Source organism: Bombyx mori, chromosome 12, assembly GCF_030269925.1.
Source record: "Bombyx mori chromosome 12, ASM3026992v2".
NCBI classification, from domain to species: domain Eukaryota; kingdom Metazoa; phylum Arthropoda; class Insecta; order Lepidoptera; family Bombycidae; genus Bombyx; species Bombyx mori.
In genome coordinates this window covers 12,597,669-12,620,963 of record NC_085118.1, presented here as the reverse complement: position 1 = coordinate 12,620,963, position 23,295 = coordinate 12,597,669, and the positions used below count along the sequence as shown (strand labels likewise).

General features: G+C 37.9%; 1 protein-coding gene across 1 annotated transcript in view; it reads right to left on the bottom strand.

Moving 5' to 3' along the window:
- LOC101738121 (uncharacterized) overlaps positions 1 to 23,295 on the bottom strand; it is a 118,339-nt gene that overhangs the window by 65,657 nt on the left and 29,387 nt on the right. The window contains exon 2 of the mRNA XM_038014564.2: positions 18,913 to 19,118. Coding sequence (XP_037870492.1) covers positions 18,913 to 19,118 — 206 coding nt within the window. The remainder of the gene's footprint in view (positions 1 to 18,912; positions 19,119 to 23,295) is intronic.

The following is a 23,295-nucleotide window of genomic DNA, read 5'->3' as shown; positions in this document are numbered from 1 at the left end:
CCGCGCGGCGCGCTACCAGCACTCTAGCGCGCTGCCGTGGAGTGAATAGAGCGACCGGTCGACGGTGTATCGCGTCCCGACCCGGCAGGCTGGTTCTGGTCCAGCGGGGTATTCCGGGACACCAGCGGCACCGTCTGGGCGGCCCGACGGGCTGCCGTACCGAGACGGCCGACGTTTCAGAGCCTTCGATTCGCCTCGAAGGCTCCGTCGGCTGGGCGTCCTTGGGGTGAGCCGCGCCGTCTGGTTTTAGTGTTGACCGCGGTAGCCCCCCTACCTCATCCGGGTTCTGACCTCGGAGGGGTTCGGACCCCGTCGGGTGTAAGAGTGCAGGGGAGTCGTTTAGTGGGTGGGCCCTAAAATCCTTGGGCCCGCGGTCTGCTCACAACACCATGCAGACCGTTGAGTCTCACATACCCCGCGCGCCCCTTTTGCGCGGGGACCCCGTAGGAGGTTCGGCCCTCTACTCGAAAAAAAGAAGGAAATCCAGGCGCTTAGTAACAGAAATCGACATAATTACTACAGTGTCCCCACGTAGGGCACCGGTGACCTACATGGCTATCAACGTGCTAAGCCACAATGGTTTTTCGCGTGAAAATTCCACATAAACAACATTTAGTTATTCATTCATGTAATTCTTTCACAAATTCGTTGTCAAACAAAACCAATAACCACAGTCGTTTGTCACGCCGAATATTACATAAAACACGTGATGCTGTTTGGAATACCAGCAAAACATTATTAATACGTACGCGACCTATTTCATGAGAGGATAAAAGACACAGATGAAACACATTTATTATTTAAGCGATTAAAATATCATGTGTGTCTCGCGTCATTAAACTGTAGTTTGGTTTAAGATAATGATAATTATGACAGTAAAAAATAGTCCCTCTTTGATTTGTTAATCCGCATACGAAGATAGTAAAAATGGTTTTCGACACTACCCCTATAAAGAGTGTCCAAAAACGGTATCATCATCTTCAGCCTAGAGCAGTCCACTGATGGACATAGACCTCTCTAATTGAATGCCCCTGAGCATGAACCTCGGCTTCTATCATCCAACTTTTCCATCCTGCATAGATCGTCAGTCCGACCTGAGACAAAACCTGAGAACATCCTGTACTCCGTTTGCGAATTCGCGATCTCCACTCAAGAACACGTTTACCCCAACGTTAAAGATAAACAGGTGTGTGGCGGTAGCCATCATACAACGCAAGATATTTGACAGATGCCTGAATCTCGCTTACGACATTTTCAAGATCAGCTTGCATATTATACAAGTTGCTTTAAAGAGACAATAACACTAAAGCTACTTCAACAGATGGCGTTGTTAAGCCACCCGAAGCCAATAAGAGTTTGATTTAAGGTTAGACCAAGAAAACGAATTGTTTATTTATATTATTTGTGTCTTTTTAACTCACGCGCTCACTTAAAAATGCCTAAACGATCTTGGAATATTTCATCATTTTATCAATATGTAATTCGTATTTAAATATAATTTCAAAAAAACACAATTTATCAAAAAAAAAACCGATCAACGATCGGTCATCGTCTAGTAGTAGTACTAAACTATAGAGCGTGTGTACTAATCTTTGTTTCAATTATTATTTCTCATGTCTCAAAGTAGGTAGTGGTATTATTTTTATAATATCTATAAGTTCCGCTACCTATTTAACACTAGGTGAGCCATAGCCTTACCAACTAATGTACAGGAATAAAATCTATATATTAATACGAAGCAAAAACTTTGTATCCCTTTTTACGAAAATTGTGCGGACGGAGGAGTATGAAATTTTCCGCACTTATAGAGAGTATACAGAAGAAGTGCACAATGCTAATATTTTTTTAAATAATGCGTAAAAGATACATTAAATCAATAAAGAAAACGTTACACACACTACATACCATGTATTTGACGCACACACGCATGCATACTATTTATTGTCAAACTTTTGTTCTTGACGTCTGCTGTCAAATTGAGAATAGATTAAATATTGTTTGTCTTTGTTAATATTTTTTATAGTGTAGTCTTGGCGAAATTTGTGATTATAGAAGTATAAAATACAATTCTACAAACTTACAATTCTAATTAATTATAGTCGAATTTCGACTACTGCGGGACCTCTAGTAATAATAATAATGATAGTTCCGCCATAAAAATTCTGTCAAAAATTCCGGGCCTTTGGGGGCCTCCGTTGACGCGTCTAGTCGCTCCGACTGTGTTGGCATTTCAAGCAGCTTCTTTTGTCTTTATAATGAAATTTGGTAGCATTCGCTGTAATGAGGTGGAAATAGGCAGAAGTTTACGAGCCGTAGTACCTAATTTTAAATTTAAATTTGATCGTATTCAATGTTTGAAATTAGTTGTAACTGTATAACGGTAACAACTAATTTCAAACAATGTATATTTAACAGTGTTATACAGTTCAATTAAGACTTCGACCTGAATTCTCAAAGTGGATGAGGGCGTTGGCATTATAACGTCTATAGAATTCCGGGGGCACTTTATACAGGGTTGACAGTAAGCTCGAATGCAAAAAAAAGAACAAATAAAGTGCCTGATACTTGAGAATATTACATAATACTAGTGGTCCCGCAGTAGTCGAAATTCGACTATAATTAATTTAAATTATAAGTTCGAACATTATTATGGTTCTATTGTCAAAGACTATTTATTATACTTTTATAACCACAGATTACGCCAAGACAACACTAAAGACAAATAATATTAAAGACAAACAATATTAATCTATTCTCAATTAGACCACAGACTTGAACGATAAACAAAAGAGTGTATATAAGTGTGTGTGTCAAATATGTGGAAGCGTGTGTAACATTTTTTTTTTATTGATTTCATTAATTATTAGCACTCTGCATTCCTTCTCTATATTCTTTATAAGTGTGGAAAATTTAATACTCATCCGTTCGCGCAATTTTCGTAGAAAGGTCTACAAAGTTTTTGCGTCACGTATTAATAATTACTAGTGGTCCCCCGGTAGTCGAAATTCGACTATGATTAATTGAAATTATAGGTTTGTACACTATTATGATTCTATTGTCAAAGACTATTACACTTCTTTAATCACAGAATTCACCAAGACTAAACTTTAGAAAAATATTATTAAAGACAAGCAATATTTAATCTATTTGACCACAGACTATGTGTAAAAGCAATAAAAAAGTTTGACAATAAACAAATACCTAATACTAATATGCTCTACGTGTGTGGGTCAAATACGTGGTAGCGTGTGTAATGTTTTATTATTATTGATTTAATATATATTTTTATGCATAGCTTAAAAAAATATTAAACATTCTGCACTCCTTGTCTATATTCTTTATAAGTGTGGAAAAGGGGATTGCCCACTCTCCATAGTGTGCTAGGCCCAAGATGGACATCAAATATTACTATAAAAATGTACTGATTCAAATTCTTAAATGTATTGGATATCTAAAAAATATATTGAAATTGACGCCACTATTATAAAAAATATAATAAAAATAAAAACTCGTTTTGAGGTTAATTTTCTATATAAATAAGTGTCGGATTGTGAGATACTTCAAGAACTTTTCTTTTCTTAATGTTTAAGATGTTCCTAATGTATTTTTATCCAATAGGGTATAAAAACACACTTAATTCTTTAAATATCTATATTTTCTTCATCTTCATACACAATTAGTATCATCTAAAAATAGCAAAGGAGAGCATATACACGGTTTTAAATCTCGGTCAGGGTAAAACCACAATTCACACAATGTTTTTTAGTCGTAGTATGAAACGTTATTGATAAAAGTAAAATAAATCGAAGAAAAATCAAAACACATCCATTTTGTACGCAAGCACAACATCACAAGCAGCAAGCGAAGTGTCAGTCAGTCAGATTAAATTCAGTGTTGTCAGTATAAAGAAAAGTAATTACATGAAATTCATATATCGATTATTTTTTTAAATAACCGATAATTGATTTATATCTTAATCTTTTTTTTACGACTACACATTATTTTTTATGTTTTTGTTTTAGTTGTACATATTTAAATAACAATACTAGTAAAGTTTTTTTTATTGCTTAGATGGGTGGGCGAGCTGACAGCCACCCTGGTGTTGCTAAGTGGTTACTCGAGCCCACATACATCTACAACGTAAATGCGCCACCCACCTTGAGATATAAGTTCTAAGGTCTCAAGTATAGTTACAAGTTAAAGTCCAATGGGTATGTCTTCGATGTTATTTTATGTGCATAAAATCCATTAAAATCGTTTGATTAATGATAATACTTAAAATGATTTATTTATATGTTTTATTTATATACTCAAAATATTTACTTCATACGTAAAAGGATTTGAAGCTGGCAATATTTTTCCCGCAAAAATAAAAATCCTTGTTTTTTCAATAGAGTTACTTTTTTTAAACTACTTATTGTAAACTATAGTGGCGCTTATTTGCAAGAAAGTAAATGCATATTTATTTATGACAAAATTAATGCACTAAGTATTTTTTCTATAATCTATTGTCCGCTTTTGGGCCTAAAATGGGCCATCCCCTTTCATACTCCTCCGTCCGCGTAATTTTCGTAAAAAGGGCTACAAAATTTTTGCGTCACGTATTAATAATTATAGTATAGATATTCCGAATCTCAAACATTTTATTAAGCCACGTATTATAAATGCCTTTCATTAGTTCTACGCGACTACGTAAACTCTAAACGAGTGATTACTGTACAACTGTCATGTATTATGAACATTAATGAGCAACGGCCGGGTTTCGTTAATGAAGCCGTGTTGTGAGTCCGACGATAAAATTTAAGTGGTCCCGCGCGGTAATAAAGCGATGTGTTGCTGCCGTTCAGAGAATAAGACCTTTCTGATAAAGTCTAGAAGTTGTCGGGTAAAGTGCTCGTTGACAATTATTGTCACACATTGTATACACTATTATAGTGTAATGTACTTCCACCAAATGAAGGGAGGTATAATAAAATGTTTCTCTTTTAGAGGAAATCGTTGGGAATGTGAATTGTAGCGGTGTATTATAGAATCTTCAAATCTTATTGTTATTTTGGAGTATGAAAAATGATACGTATATTTTTTTGGTGATAGTTGGACGTTTTATCCCTAAATCCGATATATAGACTTTCCATTTAAACCAGTTAGTCTTATTATTTCGTTGTAGAACTAAGCAAGGCGACACCGCTTATATCCAGCTATACTGTAAAATATAAACAACACTTTGAATTCCAACAAAAGCGTCCTTCGATAAAATTCCCACCTTTATACAGAAGAATTGTTTTATTCCATTACATTCTATTTCCACTTTCGCCTAAAAGACGTCACCTTAACATTATTTTATAATAACTCCGTTGTACATACCTTTCCTTTGCCTGTCCGATTGCACAGAAAATCATCAGTATTACATGTATGTCTCTCACTCAATGTCTCGTGAATTTATCATGTGTTAGTCATAGAAGGAGCATCTTATGATATATAAAATTTCCAAGAACTGTCAAAAGTACAAGTCGATTCGAATATACCGTAACAATGTATTTTGCTTTACAAGTGTGTGTTTTCCTTCTTTTTTCAATTATGATTTTTGGCAGGCGTATTAATCATTCATTATTGATATATATAATGAAAATAACAATTAAGCGGTACTTAACATTCACGATGGCTGAGTATTCGAAGGCAATGAAATATGCATTTTAAAGAATAATTAAAGAATTACCGCTCAGATCTTGATACAATTTAAATCAGACTTGACTTAAATTGGGACTTGACTTAAATAATAATTACATAGTCTGATTTAAATTGTATCAAGATCTGAGCGGTAATTCTTTAATTATTCTTTAAAATGCATATTTCATTGCCTTCGAATACTCAGCCATCGTGAATGTTAAGTACCGCTTAATTGTTATTTTCATTATATATATCAATAATGAATGATTAATACGCCTGCCAAAAATCATAATTGAAAAAAGAAGGAAAACACACACTTGTAAAGCAAAATACATTGTTACGGTATATTCGAATCGACTTGTACTTTTGACAGTTCTTGGAAATTTTATATATCATAAGATGCTCCTTCTATGACTAACACATGATAAATTCACGAGACATTGAGTGAGAGACATACATGTAATACTGATGATTTTCTGTGCAATCGGACAGGCAAAGGAAAGGTATGTACAACGGTCTTCGGGAATAATGACGAAGAGAAGATCTTCCACCGAGCCGGTGATATTGTTCGGTAGACCGACGGTCCTAATATTATTGTTCGGAGCTTATATAAATGCAAGCTTAACCTTAAAATACCGTTATCGAGATTCAGGCACCCTTCACAAATCATGTGTTGAATGATAGCTACAAGACCACTAGATAAGCAGCAGCTTTCAAATAAAAAAAAATCATCAAAATCGGCTTACCTCAAAAAAAGTTCCGAGGTAACTGACATAAAAAAATCAGTCGAATAGAATAATCCCCGCCTTTTTAAGCCGGTTAACAGTCAATGGCTGTTAATTAATGGCTTGTTTTCCAATGAAATGAAAATTAAATGAATTAAACATGGAATCGTACTTCTGTTTATTGATTATTCTATTGTATTAAAACTTTCTATAGTAGTTGATGGTACTTCGGTGAAAATTATTGTTAAAGAACATAACGTAAACATAGGAAAGGTGACAAGAAATCGATTTGCTTACGTCAAATTATTTTTAGGAATAGCCGCAGTGAATTATTTTCATTACATCGACACAAACACATACATATAAACACACATATACCTATATATATTATGTCGCATCCGGACGCGACAAGCCGGTCACCGTCCTCTTCGAACCCGTCGCTTGCGACGAAGGGCTCGACGAGCGAATTAACCCACAGACACAGCCCATTGAGTTTCTCGCCGGATCTTCTCAGTGGGTCGCGTTTCCGATCCGGTGGTAGATTCTGCGAAGCACTGCTCTTGCTAGGGCCAATGTTAGTAACGCTCCGGTTTGAGCTCCGTGAGCTCACCTACATGTTAGGATGAAGCTGAAATAGCCTCTCAAGGCTATCAGCATAGGTAAGAAAAAAAACAAAAAAAAAGATGCGACAAACGAAGCGAAAGCTCGCCACCTAGTGGCTGCGAGCCGAAACTACTCGTCAAACATCGGCTCACTTCGGGTGGTGGGCTTCGGTAGAGTCAAGGTGTAATCGCTCGGATTGAGTCGAAGCACCTTCGTTGCTTGACTTAGGGAGAGTGAAGACGTCTCGGAATTGTCATCATTTCGTGCTGCGCAATCTCTTTGCACGATTACCAACCATACGCCCACAATGTCAAGAAATAATGAAGATATCGGCCCAACCTGCATAATATGTATATTCATTTTATTATATTGTTAAGCGCTGTGGCTCGGGATATTTAATAACTTTTAAGAAGAAAACTTTTATTATATTTATATTGTATTTATGTTGTATTCCAAAGCGGTCTAATTAGCGATATACCAAAAAAGATGTAAAAATAAACTATGCATTTTTATATATGTATATATTCATGTAAATAATTAATTTTCAGCCAATATCGAAAATGAACGATTACGTAAAACGACTGTAACATTATACAAAATGAGTTACGTAAAACAAAAAATAACGTTTGTCCGTTTGTGGACTCAATAACTCGGAGGCAAACACGTAAACGATCACTTTGGAACATTGGAACGACAAAAACACGAGTTCAAATGATTAATTGATATGATACATGGACGTTATATGGATGTAAAAATAATTATTCTGAATAATAAATACGAAAGAATTTATTTTGTAAGGAATAATTTATGTGGATATTTTATATTACATCTATATTGTTTTTACTTCGTAAAACAGACCTTACATAAAATAATTACATAGAATATATTGAGAATTTCAATTTAAGCAATTTTCATTAATAAAGTAAATTAATCAGACATTTATTGATAACTACGAAAAATCCGTTACGTCTCAAAGAAAATATGACGACCACATACCGTCATAATGATTTCTTAATTGATAAAATATAGCGTACAATACAGTTTTAAAATAACATTTTGACAGCAGAAAAAACGTGATATATCGTATAAACGTTCAATATTAGAAAATTTAACTTTTTTTTTTATGTTTTTCTAATAATAAAATGTTACAGAACCAAGAATGTATGCAGTAAAAGAAACACCAAAAGATGTAACAGAAAGGTCCCCTCCCTGTGGCAACGAGAACATAATTATATTATTATTATTATTATTTCACCTACCTATTCGTTGGTAACCCAAGGGGCTATTCCAGCTACGCGCGAATGGATATGTGAGCTCACGGATTATAATTATACATGTAATGAATGATTGAATGTCAATCTGTCATATGACAATTGATAGATGTTTAAATAATTTTTCGGTTAATGAACGTTGTGAAATGTGTGTTAAAGAATTATTGAAGAAAGGGCATTAAATGTTGTTTCTTGTTGTTTAGAAGAAACGCAATTTCGTCTTTTCTTATTTAAACACCGTAATTACCATTATAAAACAACATTTTTGCTAATATATTGAGAAAATGGAGAAATTAAGATTTGATTTTACAATGAAATCAATGGCGGATGGAAAAACAAACGTCATATGCATAACTTCCATTGCTACACCAAGTGGACAAGTTTTTGGAATTCCAGTCGAATATCAACCCGTAAATCTTCATAAGGTGATCACAACTACTCCTAACTACACCAGAGTAAAAAACTCTTTAGTAAAAAGGCATCAAACGAGGAAAATATGGATAACTGTGACGGAGGAAATTTCAAAAACATATTTGGATGAAGAACAAAATTTGCAATTCAATGATTGTTATTTGGAAGAGATTTCAGAACAACCTGTTAGTTATGAATCGACATCTAGTGATTCTAATCACATGCTTGAAAAACTGTTAAAAAAACTACAAGAACAAAAACAGCAGAAACCAGAAAAACAAAATTTAGGCAAAATTGCAAAGGATTTTATTATAGAAAAATTCAACGGCCGTAATTCAAATGCATTACAGTGGATCAAAGATTTTAATAAAGAATGTGAACGTTTTCAAATAAACGAGGATAAACAAAAAATTGAAATTTTGAAGAACTTCTTAGAAAATGCTAGTGTAGATTGGTACAGTTGTATGCTGATGAAGCTTACAGTACAATCAGAATGGAGCAAATGGGAGAAAAATTTTTGTGAGACATTTGCGAACAAAGGATGGTCCTCCACTAGATATGCTCTTGCCTTTAAATATCAATCGGGATCCTTACTTGAGTATGCTTTAAAGAAGGAGAAATTATTGTTGGAAGTCAGGAAGACAGTGGATACCGGAACAATTATTGATCTCATAGCATTTGGTTTACCCAATTATGTGGCGGACAAGATTGACAAAGAAACATTACAAAGAACGGAAGACCTTTACAATGAGATAAGAAAATTGGAACATCTGGTGATGAAAAATAAATATGAAAAAAGGAACAGCTCATATAATTTAGATAATAAAGGGGAAAAGATTGACGAAAAGAAACCATGCCCAATCTGTTTAAATGTGAAAAAAGGGAAACGGTTCCACCCAGAGGACAGCTGTTGGTTCAAAGAAAAAAATAAAAAAGCTGTGGTAAAAACAGTAAATAATTCAGAATTGGAAATAGAACTGAATGAGAAAAACCCAAAAAACTAGAAATACCACCATTAATAAAAATAAGTTTACAAATAAATGACACTTTGAAGGTTTCTGGAATCTATGACTCTGGATCTAATGTTTCTTTAATTAATGCAAGATTATTGAAAATACAAGAGAAACAGAAGACAAATGATATGCAAGTTGTAAACTTAAAAACTATTAATGGTGAGAAAAAAACGAAAGGTATGGTAACGCTAAAAATAAAAATCTACAATATTGAAAGAAATATGGATATTTTTGTGGTGGATAATGAAAATTTTAACTATGACTTCTTAATTGGTTTGGATTGTATAAAAAAATTCAAATTAATACAAAATGAAGAACTTAACATCATACAATATCCCGAAAAGAAAAGCATAATCTCAAATGAACATTGTTCTAATGAGAATAATGTAACAAATGTCGGAATTCCTGATGTACTAGGTGACAAAAATAAAGAACAAACATTTAAAGAGAGAATAGAAGAGAAAGAGAAGATAGAGATGGAACTATACTCTGAGATAGTAAAAAAGGGTACTACTATAAATACCAACAAATTGTGTGAAATTAATTTCTATGAACATGTAAACATTGATGAATTTCAAATGTCTGTAAATCATCTAGATTTATATCAGCAATCAAAAATTGAGAAGTTAGTAGATAAATACAAATCTGTTTTTGCTAAGGACAAATATGATGTTGGCTCTGTGCAGGATTATGAAGCCCATATAGACTTGATGGTAGATAAATACTGCTATAAGCGTCCGTACAGATGCACAATTGAAGACAGAACAGAAATTGAAAGTCAAATATCGAAGCTACTACAGAAAAATTTGATAGAGGAATCTTACAGCCCGTTTGCTGCTCCTGTAACTCTAGCATATAAGAAAGAAGATGATAAAAAAACAAGATTATGCATAGATTTCAGAGATTTAAACAAAATAGTAGTTCCACAATCACAACCTTTCCCACTTATAGAGGACTTAATGACCAAAACAGTAAACTGTAAGTATTATTCTACATTAGACATAAACTCAGCATTTTGGTCGATCCCAATGAAAATTCAAGATAGACATAAGACTGCTTTTGTGACACAAGAAGGACATTTTCAATGGACTTGTGTCCCATTTGGGTTAAAGACTGCACCAGCGATTTTCCAAAGAATATTGAGCAATATTATAAGAAAACACAGACTATCTAACTTTGCAGTAAACTTTATTGACGACATCTTAATATTTTCTAAAACTTTTGAGGAACATATACAACACATATCGAGACTACTGGAAGCAATACAAAAGGAAGGGTTTAGACTGAAGTTTTCAAAATGTACATTTGCAAGTCACCATGCTAAATACTTGGGTCATATAATAGAAGACAATTCAGTTAGACCTCTGAAAGATTATTTAACTGCTGTCAAAAGCTTCCCAATTCCAGAAACAAGGAAAAATATACGGCAGTTTTTGGGAAAAGTAAATTTTCATCATAAATTTGTACCACATAGTGCAATTATCCTCGATCCATTACATAACTTATTAAGGAAAGATGTGAAATTTGTATGGACGGCAGAATGCCAGGAAGCATTTGATAAAATTAGAGCATTGCTTTGCTCACAACCAATCCTAAAAATATTTGACCCAGATTCACCGATAAGAATTTACACAGATGCTAGTATCAAAGGAGTTGGAGCAGTGTTAAAACAAGACGATGAAAACGGCGTGAGTAAACCGGTTGCTTATTTTTCGAAGAAATTAACAGAAGCACAGAAAAAGAAGAAGGCAATATACTTAGAATGTCTGGCGATAAAAGAAGCAGTCAAATACTGGCAACATTGGCTTATGGGAAAAGAATTTATGGTATACACAGATCATAAACCCCTGGAAAATATGAACATTAAAGCTCGAACTGATGAGGAACTAGGTGATTTAACATATTATCTATCACAATATAATTTTGAAATTAAATACAACCCAGGAAAATCAAATCAAGAAGCGGACTGCTTAAGCCGAAATCCAGTCTTAGAAGCAAATGATAATAATGACGATTTTTTAAAGGTCGTAAATTTAATCGACCTACAAGAAATAAAGAATGACCAGCTAACAAATCCAGACCTACAAAAAGAAAAGAATAAGCACATATTAGAGAATGAAGTTTATTACAAGAAAAATAAAAGAAGAAATAAGATTATACTGTCAGAAAAACTTAGCAAAGCTCTAATAAAAAAAGTCCATGACACATACTGCCACATTGGAAGAACCCAGATGACAAATAAAATAACACCATTCTTTTCAGCCAAAAATATTACAGCAAACATTAATAAAATGTGTGATGCGTGTGAAACCTGCATTAAAAACAAGTCCAGGAGGAAGTCGAAATATGGTTTAATGTCACATTTGGGACCAGCCACACACCCGTTTGAAATTGTATCCATCGATACTATTGGGGGCTTTGGAGGATCCCGATCAACCAAAAGGTATTTGCATCTTCTAGTGGATCATTTTACACAGTATGCCTATATTTGTACATCAAAAACTCAAGGCTCCAATGATTTCATTAAGCTAATGCAAAAGGTAACAAAAAATTATGACGTTAATATGGTATTATCAGACCAATACCCTGGCATAAATTCAAAAGAATTTAAAGAATTTCTAAAGAATAACAATATCAAAATAGTTTTCACAGCTGTTGATGCGCCTTTTTCGAATGGGCTTAACGAAAGATTAAATCAAACACTAACAAATAAGATAAGATGTAAAATAAACGAAAGCGATAAGAAGACATCTTGGACAACAATTGCACAAGAATGCGTAGCAAAATATAATGAAACAGAACACACAGTTACAAAGTTTGCTCCCAGGTACCTTCTAGAGGGTGAAAATGTGAGTATTCTACCACTACATTTGAAAACAAGTTATACAACAGAAGATTTGAGAAGAGATCGAAAATTAGCCTTAGAAAACACAATAAAATCTCACAATTATAATAAAAATATATTTGACCAGTACAGAGAAGGGTATAAATTGGAAGAAGGAGATAGTGTTTATGTGGAGAATGGAAATAAACTAAACAGGAAGAAAATGGATGAATTGAGAACAGGGCCATACAAAATACTAAAGAAGATTTCAGAATCGATCTATGAAGTTGACACCGGACACAAAAAAGCAGAATCAAACCTCTACCATATAACAAAGTTGTCTCCAGTGTCTATCTGATATGATAAACAATTGTAAAACCATTCACTGCCTCTTACAATTGTCTTTTCAGCGGGGGAGATGTAATGAATGATTGAATGTCAATCTGTCATATGACAATTGATAGATGTTTAAATAATTTTTCGGTTAATGGACGTTGTGAAATGTGTGTTAAAGAATTATTGAAGAAAGGGCATTAAATGTTGTTTCTTGTTGTTTAGAAGAAACGCAATTTCGTCTTTTCTTATTTAAACACCGTAATTACCATTATATACATTTGAAAAGGCAACTGCGTAGAAGGTAAGTAATCTTACCGGTAGAAGATAAGTAAAGTTACTGGTGGTAGGACGTCTTTTGAGTCCGCACGGGTACGTACCAACAACCCACCTGTTTCTGCCGTGAAGCAGTAACGCATTTCGGTTTGAAGGGCGGTGCAGCCCTTGTACTGTTAAAAGTGAGACCTTACGACTCATGTCTCAAGGTGGGTGGCGGCATTTGCACTGTAGATGTCTATGGGCTCTGGTAACCACTTAAGAACAGGCGGGCCGTGAGCTCGTCCACCCATCCAAGCAATAAAAAAATGTGTGGTGTCGTGGGACACCGGATAGGAACGAAGTCCCTTATTATAAAAATATTAATTTTAAGTTCTATTCGAGGTATAAAGAAAATAATTATTCGGATATACATTTTTTATTATAATTTTTTTACTGATAAAAAAAATAAAAAAATTGTTATTTTTTTGTTTTACGTTATTACAAAGTTAAGTCGTACACTGTGTGCATTACTAATTTGTACGTTATTTCAAAGTTATGTCGTACACTGTGTGCATTACTAATAAAAATCTTACGTTACGGACGTTTTTCCCGGTTAGGGTACCCCTCCGCATCGTCCCATAAGGAACTTCGTTCCAAAACAGCCCAAAAATAGCTTATGCTTATTATTTACGTTCGCTCATTCCAATCTCAGACACGAACTGATTGTCAGCGAGAGTCACATAAAAACGAGTGATTACCGACATTTCTTGCTTAGTGTATGTACTACATACACGTGAATGGCGTACTTATTCTGGTAATCAACGTACGAAGAACGAACGCGGAGAGGAAAATGCGACCGCATTGGTATTCAGCGAAGTGAGCTTCTTATTTATTAGCCGAATGTTTACTGCGGATTCAGAATCAAGACTCGTCCGCGCGGAGCTGCTCGTTGTGTAGGCGTAGCAGATTTTATGAAATTATTAAACAGGACAGACGGCTTGTTAAGCCACACCGTGAATGTGGAGCGTTTTTTTTTAAATTTCAGCATGTATTCTGAGACTGCGCGAGTAGATTTTGCCAATTTCTATCTCTAAGCAGTGATATCTTCCGGCTTTACGGGTATGACAGCAGCAGCTGTTGCACTTCATTCCAATTCCGATCAGCCAATTCAGACTTTGGCCTCACCTCTCAAAAATAATGGCGGCATTCACCTTATGTCTTTTTTTGGACCTGGCGCCGAACCTCCTACGAGGACCTGGCGCTGAGGAGGCGTGTTGGTTAAGCTGGGAGCAGACCGCGGTCCCAAGGAATTTTAGGGCCCTACCCACTAAACGACTCCCCTGCACTCTTACACCCGACGTCCGATCTCCGTCCGGGGTCAAAACCTGGTCAGAGTAGGGGGGTTCCCGCGGTCAACACTACAACCAGACACGCGGCACCACCCCGAGCACGCCCGACTGACGGGTCGTCGAGGCGATAGTCGACGACGAACGACGTCGGTGTCCACGGTACGGCGGCGGCACGGCGCCGAGAGGGAAGAAGAGCTCTCCCTCTCCCATTCCGCCGCCTCCTTCTGCGAAATGGTGGACTCGCAGAAGTCGAGCATCACCTGCCAGGACTCGTTGCTGCCGAGCATCGTAGCCACGACGTTCGGAAGCGACAAGTCCGGTTCTAATTTTGCAACGAGGACACGGCGCTGCTCCGCGAAAGCAGTGCAGTACGCGAGCGTGTGCTCCGCCGTGTACTCGTTGCAGCTACTGCAGTGGTGGCACTTCGGCGTCGGCTCCCTCCGGGCGACGAGGTGCAGGTAACGACCGAAACAGCCGTGTCCCGAAAGCACCTGCGTCGCTCGGAAAGTGAGACGTCCTCGGTCGCGATTCACCCAGTCTGAGAGGACCGGGCGGATCGCCTCGACGGTCTGTTGCCCGTAGGCGAGGTCCGCCAGGCGGCGAGACCACGCCGAGATTAAAGCTTCCGCCCTCGAACTTCCGCCGCGCTGAGACGTGGCTCCCCCCTGGACCGCGAACGCCTCCTATCACGAGGTGGACCCCCTGAGGCGGCGCTCTCCGGGCACCGTAAAACAACAGGGCCTGGGATTTATTGAGTGCCACCTCCAAACCCAGCCTTCAGATCCTGCTGATGACGAAGACCACCCCCGCGCAGGAAAGACGGGCAGACTCTCGCAAGTCCCTCCCCCGGGCCACGACCAAAGTGTCGTCCGCGTAGCAAACTACACTCAGACCCGGGAGAGGAGCGCTAAGGGCGCCCCGCAGGACCCAGTCATAGTTAATGTTACACAGGAGAGGGCCCAGGACCGACCCCTGTGGAACACCGCGCTCGACGGGGAAGCGGAGTACCGTCCCATCGTGCCCGGTGCACACGACTGACCTATCCTCCTAGCCGACTGAGATACCCAGGGACGCCGTGATACTCCAGCGCCCCCGCGATCACCGACCAGGGCAGGGTGTTGAACGTGTCGGCGACGTCCAGGGATACCGCCAGTGCAACCCCGCCGCGGCCGACAGCCTCATCAGAGAGAGCGCGCACGCGCATCACCGCGTCGATGGTCGAGCAGCCTTCCCTAAATCCAAACTGCTCCGCTGACAGATCGGGACCTACCCCCGTCAGGTGCTGGACAATTCGGGCGGCCACCACTCGCTAGAGCAGTTTTCCCGCCTCGTCCAGCAACACGATGGGACGATACCCCGCAGGTGAGTCCGCAGGGCGTCCCTCCTTCCTTAGTAGAACAAGTCTGCCCGTCTTCCACTACTTCGGAAACCGTCTCGACTCGAGGCAGGCTTCAAAGAGCCGCACGAGCCGGTCCCCAAGGACACCGTAGGCCAAATCCCAGACCCGGTCGTGAACACCATCCTCGACACGGCCGCACGAATCTCCTCCTCCGAGATGCTCGGAGGGATCACCACAGCAGGGGCATCGCTGCTCACGCTACCGCGTGGTGGCGCGCCCATGCAAGGGGGCTCAAAGCCCCTCTCCATCCGCGGGAACAGCCCGAAGACAGGGAGACTGTCTGCTGCTGAGGCTGGAGACGCTCCGTCACCGGAAGCGCCCACGGCCGCAATTTCTTGCGGACCGTGTGGTACTGGCGCCCCCAAGGATCTTGATCAAGCGTCTCTAGGAGCGTCTTCATGCTCTGAGACTTGGCCTCGCCGATGGCCTGCCGCAGTGCCTCCTGCTTCTGACGGCAGTTGGCCTGAAGGCAGGTCGCCACCTCCGCGAAGTCCGCATCGCGAAGGCGGCCACGGCGGTGGCAGGCGCTACGGCAGCGCGCCCGGACGCATTCCTCTCGGAGGAGCGCGATCTCGGGCGTCCGATATATATAATACATAGATAATTGATAGTATTGTATAGCTAATGAGAACTAAGAACCATAACATATAAATACTACAATGTAATTCGTTGTCTAGATCAAATACATACAACCTACTTGTTCATTAAAGATAGTTCTGTTTTGAGTGAGCCAAGTGAGCCGTCATCATTATCTCAACCTGTCTACTGTCCACTGCTAAACATAGGCCTCTCCAATTAATCTCCAGAGCGGCCGGTCCGTTGCCACCTACATCCAACGTAATGTGATGATCGAACCGTACATCTGATACGTCCCACTTAAACACAAACAAGTGAGCCTTAAGGCTATCCACCTATCTACAGCAATAAAAACATAGTTCAATCAGCGCAATTATTGTAAAACAAATATCGAGGACTGGGTGACCTTATCTTTTTTATATTTGCTATCGGCACTGATATCACAAGATAAAATCCAGTTTGGGGCCGTTTTACTTACAACTCAATTAATTTTAGGAAAAAATAACGTAATCAAATTGAAACTAAATTACGCATACGCTTCACTAGAAGTTTTTAATCTATTTTCGATAAATACAGCATACTTGAAATAATAAATCCCGATATTCCACTGAGGAGCTTTGAATAATCAAAATCGACTAGGACTCATTTGTGACAGAAATCTTCAGATAACGAAATAGACCATGAAATTATTTAGATTAACATCTCAACAAGAATTTGTAAAGTCGGAGCCAAGGGCCGCTACTCGACGAGTCAACTTCCTAAATTAATTTCATACTTAGTTGTCATAATTTGTCGCTGCAAGAGAAAATATCCGGAGAAATTTTCATTTTCATAACGGAATTGTGAAGTTGAGGCGGCTTCGCTCAGCACGTGTTAGCGGAAATGTCTCGGTATGATGATGAATACGTAATGAAATATTGTTTTTGCTGTTTGCATGGAAAAAAATCTGACTTCTAATTATAGGATATCGAAATTATTTTATTTAAAAAACTGATAATTTTCTTTTTATTGCCTAGATGGGTGGACGAGCTCACAGCCTACCTGGTGTTAAGTGGTTACTGAAGCCCGTGGCGGCATTCACATTGTTGATGTCGATGGGCTCCGGAAATCACTTAACCGGGGGGATCGTGAGCTAGTCCACCCGTCAAAGTAATAAAACAAAACCTTAAACAAAGTTGACTGCTAATTTAAACAAACGAATTCAATAAACGTTTTATTTAGAAAATCAAATTGCTTCAAGAGCACTATCACGTTCTCTATAGAGCGAAGTAAGTATTATAGAATTTTAAGTAGGTTATTTGCATATTTTTTATTACGACTAGTCGGATTATAGCAAAACATCATCAGAATCTATAGAAAGTAATGAATGGAAAATTTTAAGTTTTATATGTGTATGCTATGTACATTTTTTTTTATTACTTAGATGGGTGGACGAGCTCACGGCCCACCTGGTGTTAATTGGTTTCCGGAACCCATAGACATCTCCAACGTAAATGTCACCACCCACCTGAGCTCTAAGGTCTCAGTTCAGTACAACGGCTGCCCCACCCTTCAAACCGAAACGCATTACTGCTTCACGGCAGAAATAGGCAGAGTGGTGGTACCTACCCGTGTGGACTCAAGACGTCGTCCTACCACCAGTAGGAATGAATCGATAAATAAATTTGGTTCATATAGTGGTCCGCTACATTTTTTTTCCTACCTATGCTGATACCCTTGAGAGTCTATTTCAGCTTCTCCTTGACGTGTAGCTTTGCTCACGGGGCTCAATCCGGAGTGTTGCAGCCGTTGTAACTACACTGAGACCTTAGAACTTATATCTCAAGGTGGGTAACGCATTTACGTTGTAGATGTCTATGGGCTCCAGTAACCACTTAAGACCAGGTGGGCTGTGAGCTCGTCCACCCGTCTAAGCCCTAAAAAAAAAACATATTAACTTCTATTTAAGGATTTCTTCCTGTCCTATTAGTATTGCAATTCAATTTACACATAATCTCAACCAACACAGCGTTTATTTTTGCAAAACCGAATCTTTTACAACAGATGAAATTATCACGATTTAGATGTAACAATCTCAGATTTTGTACGAATAATTGTATGTCTCTTATTGTACTATATTCCCGTACTAGGGCATCTCATCGTCATGTCCAATTCTTCGCTGAAGTATTCGTGTATTCGGGCTTAAAAATCTCCGAAAACGGTCATCATTACAATACCTAATTGAACTTCAACCTCATTTTACGAAGACAACGCTGCATCTACGGCCTTCATTACCTAATTAGCCCCAGATGGATATGCCCATCTAATGCAATCTAAAGATATCAAAGCATTAAATGAACACCGCACCCTTGAGGGTGAGGCGCACCGGCGCCCTTACAATTTTCAACATCAAACTAATGAATTAGCATCAAATCGACAACATATTATTATCACAATCTCGCAAGAGGTGCATTGTTTGTTCGTTTTAGTAATATTCGACTCACGTCAACTTCGATTCCCGGAATACGAAATATCTTAAGCGGAGGAACATCTCTGGGGGAGTAGCGGCAAAACTCTCTGTCCCCACGATACCACTTGACGGAGTACAACACTTCGTTTTCCAGGTCGTAAAGGCACTTCATCTCGACCTTCGATCCTCGTTCGACCGCCTCAGGAACCGCCACGTGGACGTTACGAAGACAGAGAGAACCTGGGGAGAAATATTTGCGTTAATCACTTTTGTACTTTCCGGAAAGCGTATTTGCCACAAACAAAATAACAATGTGTCTTTTTTTTTTAATAAAATTCAATTCTCAAGCAATTAATTCTAAACACGGTCGATTTTCAAATAAAAACTACTTTTAGTATTGTTGTGATTTGAAACTCAACGAAACGAAAAGATAAGAAACACTAAAAAAGCTTTGTTAAAATGTGTTGAATGCAAAAGGTTTTTTTTTTTTTGTAAATCGATTTTTTTCACCTACATCGAAAATCAATTCGATATAGGTGAAAAAGATTGATTCAGGCTTCGATTCGAATCAAGTTAATGATTTTTTTTCCAAATCAAAATGAATTCAAGGATCAAAGGGCAACGTCAACTAAGTCCTATTAAATATTGTATAAATACTGCTACATTATACGTTGCAAATCTGCATTATTCTCCGAATCGTAACCGACTTCCATCTCGTTGTAACTTAATAATCAACACCCCCGTACCAAATTTTGCTCAAATACAAATTTCCGCCCGTTATCTTTCGCGTCGCCTGCTCGTCTTCAGACAGTGTGAAATAAGGGAGCGTCTGATGAATAACTATTTTATTACATTAACTCTGGATTGAACCAGTTGGCCTTTTTCTCAACAGCATTTTGTATACCAGTCACGGCGACCTGATGTATTAAACATTGCCGTAATTCAACTGAACAATAAAACCGCGCTGATTAGCTTTGTTCGACAGATTGTTTGGTCCACGTTGAATTATTTAATGTGTTTAATGTATTTGGAAGTATTGCAAACAAATGGTTTCCATTTCACATTACATTGAAGGTTGGATGGCTCGGAATCATTAGGAACTTACTACGGATGTTTGACATAGGCAAATGGATATTCTCAAATATTTAAATGGATTGTTTACTGTTTATTTTAAGGGTAATATTAAATGAGAAATATGTTAATTAAACAAAATAAGAGCACATTTATACGAATAGAATTTTATCTACAATTTTATTTATTTCATTTCCATAGCTTTGATTAATATATTTGTGCTTAATATTTTAACACAAGAATTTTTGAAGATACGATACTGGCTGGGACAAGAAGAGGCAACATAAAGATCATTGAATTTCTTTTTTATGAATTATGTATTATCACTTGTTTTAATTAACTTAATTTTCTATCATATTAATATTTAATATTCTAAGTAGATAATGGACGTAGATAGCGTACGTTAGATCTGAATATCTTATTCTCAAAGAGGCTTCTCTTACGGATCGCTCACTGCGAAGTACGTAATAAGATATACGACGCCGAAATGTCATTTTGTGTGATACAACCTAACTTCTATACATAATAAATGCGTCGTCTTTTATTTTAGATGTATGACTCACAGTTTTTGTTGCCGATCCAAGGTATAAATTGAATCTAAAGATTATTTCGGATGACGAACTATTCTTTTTCCTATCTACGCTGGTAGCCTCGAGGGGTTATACCAGATTCACCGAGCGAGTTAGCGAGCTCACAGGGCTCAGCCTGTCGAATTTGCTAACACTAGCCCTAGCAAGCGCAGGGCTTCGCAGAATCTCCTACGGGATCGGAAACACGACCAGCTCAGAAGATCCGGCGAGAAACTTAGTGGGCCCAGATGACCAACAATCGTTCATGTAATTGAGATGAGGGGGAGGGTGATGGAAGGGGGAGGGGGAAGGGAGGAGGGGGAGGGTGATGGGAGGAGGGGAGGGTGATAGGAGGAGAGGAGGGTGATGGGAGGAGGGGTAAGGTGAGGGGAGAGATATGCTCCGCACTAAACGCTTCACTTTCCCACCTTTGCCTTTTCATGAGTTCTGTCTCATGCGAAGTTCGGACGTGGGTTGTTGAGCGACAGGAGGTTTTAGTCAGGAATCCGACATGCCCCGCTCTCCATTCCCAGTGGAGGGCGGAATTCCGGCGATTTCCTCCTGACCAAAAATGTAATTAAGATCAAAACAAGCCAAATTAACTAATTTTAATTTGACTATTTAATGGTTTTAAAACATGAAATTATATTTAAGTAAGTAGGTAATCAAAATAAATAATAATCTTTTGAACACTGGTATCGTTCCACAATACCGAACTTTTCTAGCACGATTCATATATTCCGAGTTAAAATAACCGTTTTTATACTAAAATCGAGACTCCGATATGTCTCAGGTGAACGGCAGCATTAACGAGTTAGTGACTATAAATTACAGCCTTCAGCATATACTTAACACTAGGCGGTGTGCTATTTACAGCGATAAAGGAACAAATAAAAAATTCAACAGTGATTTATCCACCCTCTCAAAACCAGACATCTACCTACATATATGCATTGAACACATGTGACCTATGATATTTTTTTAGATGCCATGAAATTTTAACGATTCTGCCTTCACGAATAAGGTTCCATTTCTACTAAAACTGGCAGAAGGTAACGCCGTCGTTGTATTTCGAACCAGATCTTAAATTTGATGCACTATATCATCTACAAATTAAGGCTTTTATTATGAAAAATCTATACAAATATAAATTTAATTCGAAATTGTAGTTTATGAAAAGAAATCTATTTTAATGTATGTTTGTTTAAATCCTAAAAAGATTCAATAGCCCTCAGAAACCACGAGTGGAATACATTGGCGGAGAGCAGATAATAGAGATCGCTTGTGTTTGGTGCCAAGACCCTTTTCGGATCATTGAGCGCTTATCATATATCAATAAGAAATTTCAACAAAATTATGTGTTCACATCATAACGTTACGTTTCATTGATCGAAAAAAAAATCAAGAGTATTTATGTATTTTCTAATAAAAGAGTGTTTCCTGAGTATTTTTTTTGCTTGGTTAACGAATGGGTCACTACGACTTGGTAATTGGACTCCATAAACATCACAAAGCCTAATAGTTTTTCGTGAGAAGAATTGTGTAATTTTACTAACCCAAGTTATTGGCCATAGCTCACGCCCTACCAGCTCTCTTTTATAACTACTACAATAATTTTAATAAAAAAAACACGTGTGGCAATCGGGGATTGCCGCGGTAAAGCTATTGCATAGCATTTTTTATCAACTTAAACAATTATAATTAGACAATAATAATTTATAAACATTAACAAAAGCAAAACATTAACTGTCCCCTTCACACTCATAAGCTAGAGCTCGCGCGAGAGAGAGATGGGCAGACTTTTCATGATGCGCATACAGTGCGACGTCGCGCCGTGCGCTTATTCACAAACACAACACAAGCGCAACGTGTGAGTGTGTTGAACGCGAGCTACATGGTAGGTGGAGTGGGAGGTATTAGGTTTTATTTTCGTTACGGAATTTCTTGATTCGGTCGCCGCGCTCAAAGCCCGTGATAAAAGCCATGCAATAACTTAATAAAAGTAAAAAATAAATAGTAACAAACTGGACAAATCAAACTAAACTATACACTCCGAGGTCACGACAAATGTAACTTTTATTTTAGCAAGTCAGCGTATTCCAGTGGCAGGCACAATGTTAATTTACAACACAAGTTCGCATTTAGTATGCAAATCTGGACAATTTTGGGCACCTCAGGACACCGTTGATATGGTATACAATTTTAATAAATTCAAATTGCATTACATTATGCTAAACGTAATGAGAACAAGGCAGAAATTAATCTGTTTTTTACACTTGCCAAACATAAACTCTGACAGATCAAAACGTTATTTGGTCTAATGTACTACTAATCACAAAATGATTTACTTCTATTTAGCCTGTTCGTAGCATGCCAGTGAATAAGCAAATTATTCAAAAACGTTTGATCGGATTGTATGTGGTTTTGTTTCTGGTGATAACTAATTTATGTGTATTATCTATGATGTTTTCATTGAAGTTTTGACTAACATTCCGTGTTTATTTGAGATTAATTAAAAAAAAATCATTTTTGAAAAACCTTAACATTCCATAAATATTTTAGGGTTTATTATTGAGTCAAAAATATGAAGCAAAACAAACAATAACGCACAGTTGACTTTTGTAAAATAAAGATTAACTGTATCACTCAAGTGTCGGAATAAGATATCATCTTGTGACAGAATGTGATCGTCTCTTCGCGTTAGACCTCTGAGTTCTGGGGGCTATTGCACTTAGCTTTAATACGGCTTAACTTCACTACGAAGCTTGCAGCTTTTC